The sequence below is a fragment of the Frankliniella occidentalis genome, unplaced genomic scaffold (genome assembly GCF_000697945.3).
Source record: "Frankliniella occidentalis isolate FOCC.00 unplaced genomic scaffold, Focc_3.1 Scaffold389, whole genome shotgun sequence".
Lineage (NCBI taxonomy): Eukaryota > Metazoa > Arthropoda > Insecta > Thysanoptera > Thripidae > Frankliniella > Frankliniella occidentalis.
In genome coordinates, this window is record NW_026267511.1 from 23,679 (window position 1) to 26,416 (window position 2,738).

Genomic DNA, 2,738 nt, shown 5'->3' on the forward strand with positions numbered 1-2,738 from the left:
TTCCCTCCCCTCTCGGAATGTTTGCCTATCTACTATGCGGTCTAACACATTCATTATAGTTTCGTTCTTTATTTGCTAAATCTTCTGTTTTAGTGTTCCTCGCTCAGCTACCCGGTGCCCAATGTTAACGCACGCGGCCCTACGCTGTATTAAATTTTATTTGCATTCATTGTAAATTTCAGCGGTCATTCCTAATTTCAGTAAATTCAGTTAGGGGCAAAACGTGAAAATTCCAGGCTCTCAAGTAGAATCAGAAAACTTCAGAAAACCACTACCTTGCTTAAATTTTCTTTACTCTGCTAGCTCAAGCGCATTTCTTAGAGTGGGGGGAGTCACAAGCAGGAAGCCAACACGGTAGTGAGTGATTCAGTAGTAGCTGCTCGGGCGCCTTTTTGGTTGGACCGAGGATGCGCTCCAGCTCCCGCTCGGCCGAGCAGTGAGTTCCAAGTCCGGGACAGCGACTCTTTGAGACTCTTCTAGATTCGGAATTCTAACTCAGCGAAAGCTGCCACGGTCGGCCACGCCTTCAAGTAGAGCGTGCTTTGCCGCCGTCTAGGGTTGGAAGCCCTGGAAACTTTCCTGAAAATTTCCGAAAAAATCAGAAAATTTCCGGGAAAAACAGGAAAATTTCCCAGATTTCAGAAAATTGCCGTTCTTTTCGGAAATTTTCGGAAATTTTCGGAAATTTTTCTCGAAATTTTGGAAAATTTGCAACCCTACCGCCGTCCTTGCATCAGGGGGCGGAAATCCACCCCAGCAACCTGAGAGGCTCATCGTCGGTCCGATGGCCGGGGCGCACACCGCGAGAGCGTGCCTCCTGGCTCTCACCGCCACCGCCTGGGTAAGTCCGCGCATTAATCGCCGAAGGGACTGGGCAGGGTCACACGGACAAACAAATATTAAAACTAACTCTCGCGTAAGCAGTTGATGATACTAAAAAGATGAATATAGTTATGTTCGCAAAGCACTAGTCGGGTCTTGTTTTCAGGAAATCCGTCATATTTGACATCCTCATAGCAATTTCCGAAGATTAACCATTTCGTCGCCGAAAACTCGTTACTGTACATTTTCATTGAAACTGTGTTCGGGCATACCGATTTTAAAATGGAACACCCTGTTTTCGGGGGGCAGCTGGCCCCCTCCAGGTCGCAGCAGCTGGAGGACGCGCTGCCCGCCCTCAGCCCGCTAGCTAGCCTCAACCTCGACGAGCATGGCCCCGGCAGGCAGTGTGCGCAGGACACGAGGGCCCTTGTGGCCGCGGTGCGCAACCGGACGCTGTGGGCGGTGAGAAGTAAGTGAAGCCAAACTCTTGGTACTGAACCTTTGTCAATCGCGCTGACGCCAGCAAACGAGCACAAGCAAAACACCGCTACCTTCTCCAGTGCTGGACGCGAGCGCGCGCGTCTCCTCCGGGGTGCTGTGGGGTGCGCGCTGCCAGCTAGGAAGCTATGACGGCTGCATAGCCGTGGGCGCCTCCTCGCCCGTGGGCGCGCGCTACTGCCTCGTGAGCGTCAACCACAAGACAGACGGACAGGCTCGGGGCACCTGGGAGACCGTCGAGGACCTACCCCCGTACCAGGACGTCTCCACCGTGCTCAGAGTAGGTTGACCGGCGCTCATATGTCAGTGGGACGTCGTGGGAAAAGAAGTCAAAAGACCACACAACTATTGCTTTAATTGGTTGTTTCCCTTCACCCTTCGGCGCCGCTGTCGTGCTTTACATCGCCGAACCTTACCTTTCTGCTTACCCTCAGGGCGAAGGGATGTTGCCCGGGTCGCTGCCGTTGGGCGACATCCGTATGGGCCTCTGCGTGCCCGCGTCGTGTACAGCCGCCACGCTGCAGGCTGCCCTCCAGGCCGGACTCGACCCGAGCGTCCGCGTCCACGTGGGCCCGGAGAACTGTCAGGAGCACGTGACCGGGGCCTCCCTCTCGACCGGCGCGACCCTCTTCTGGTAGGACGCCGTTCCAGGACGCGGCTTTGTAAAGCCTCAGTGAGTTCGGCACACGCTTGTCGTGCCGCCGTCGCGTGCCACACGTGACATTTGTTTTCATTCATGCAGGGGCCTGGTCGTCGCACTCACCGCCGTGTCCGTGGCCGCGCCTGCCTTGGGTGAGAACAGTAATAATTGAAGTGTGCAACTGGCGTGCACATGAAAGCGCTCAACACTATGTTGCACAATTTTAAGTGTTTGACTGGATATTTGAATACCTAAAAGTGTTAAACAGTAGAGTTGAACACCTACAAGTGTTCAACTACACGGTTGCCCATGCAGCTTTGGAAACTTAAAACTGTTCAAATTTACTGTTAAACAGTTTTAAGTATTCAAATTTCTCTCCAACACCTAAAATTGTTCACCAGTAGTTGAACTTTTCCATATACATGCCAGTTGTACAGCCACTTTTGTTTTCAGTGAAGGTTTCCAAGGACTTGCCGTGCACCTTAGGGCATTTCAAAAAAATCCGAAAAGCCCACATTATTCAATGTGGTCTAAAAAGGCTTCACGTGCGCATACCGGGTCTCAAATTAGAAATCGTTTTGCGAATGTAGTTCTTACATGTTCTTACAATGTTGGAGTCCGACATCCATCCATAAAACCCCAGTCCCCTTCCCCTTCCACACCTCTCACCACCGGTCACCTGCCAGGGCCCAGCCACAGGCTCATCTTTGGCCTACGACTTCCATTCAAATTTCATTGGTCTTAGAAAAACAGGGAGCATAGAGTGAAATAGGCATTT

At 51.9% G+C, this 2,738-nt stretch overlaps 1 protein-coding gene across 2 annotated transcripts; it reads left to right on the top strand.

The window, feature by feature from the left end:
* The first annotated feature begins 146 nt into the window (after positions 1-146).
* LOC113215805 (uncharacterized) lies at positions 147-2,728 on the top strand. Of its 2 annotated transcripts, XM_052274401.1 has the most exons (6): positions 147-436; positions 738-841; positions 1,132-1,291; positions 1,383-1,600; positions 1,755-1,954; positions 2,063-2,728. In XM_052274401.1, the coding sequence occupies exons 2-6, from the start codon at positions 785-787 to the stop codon at positions 2,130-2,132; spliced, it is 705 nt and encodes a 234-aa protein (XP_052130361.1). In that variant the 5' UTR covers positions 147-436; positions 738-784; the 3' UTR covers positions 2,133-2,728. The 2 variants fall into 2 exon arrangements, with proteins under 2 accessions (XP_052130361.1, XP_052130360.1); XM_052274400.1 differs by having other exon boundaries at positions 147-841.
* Positions 2,729-2,738: the final 10 nt, after the last annotated feature.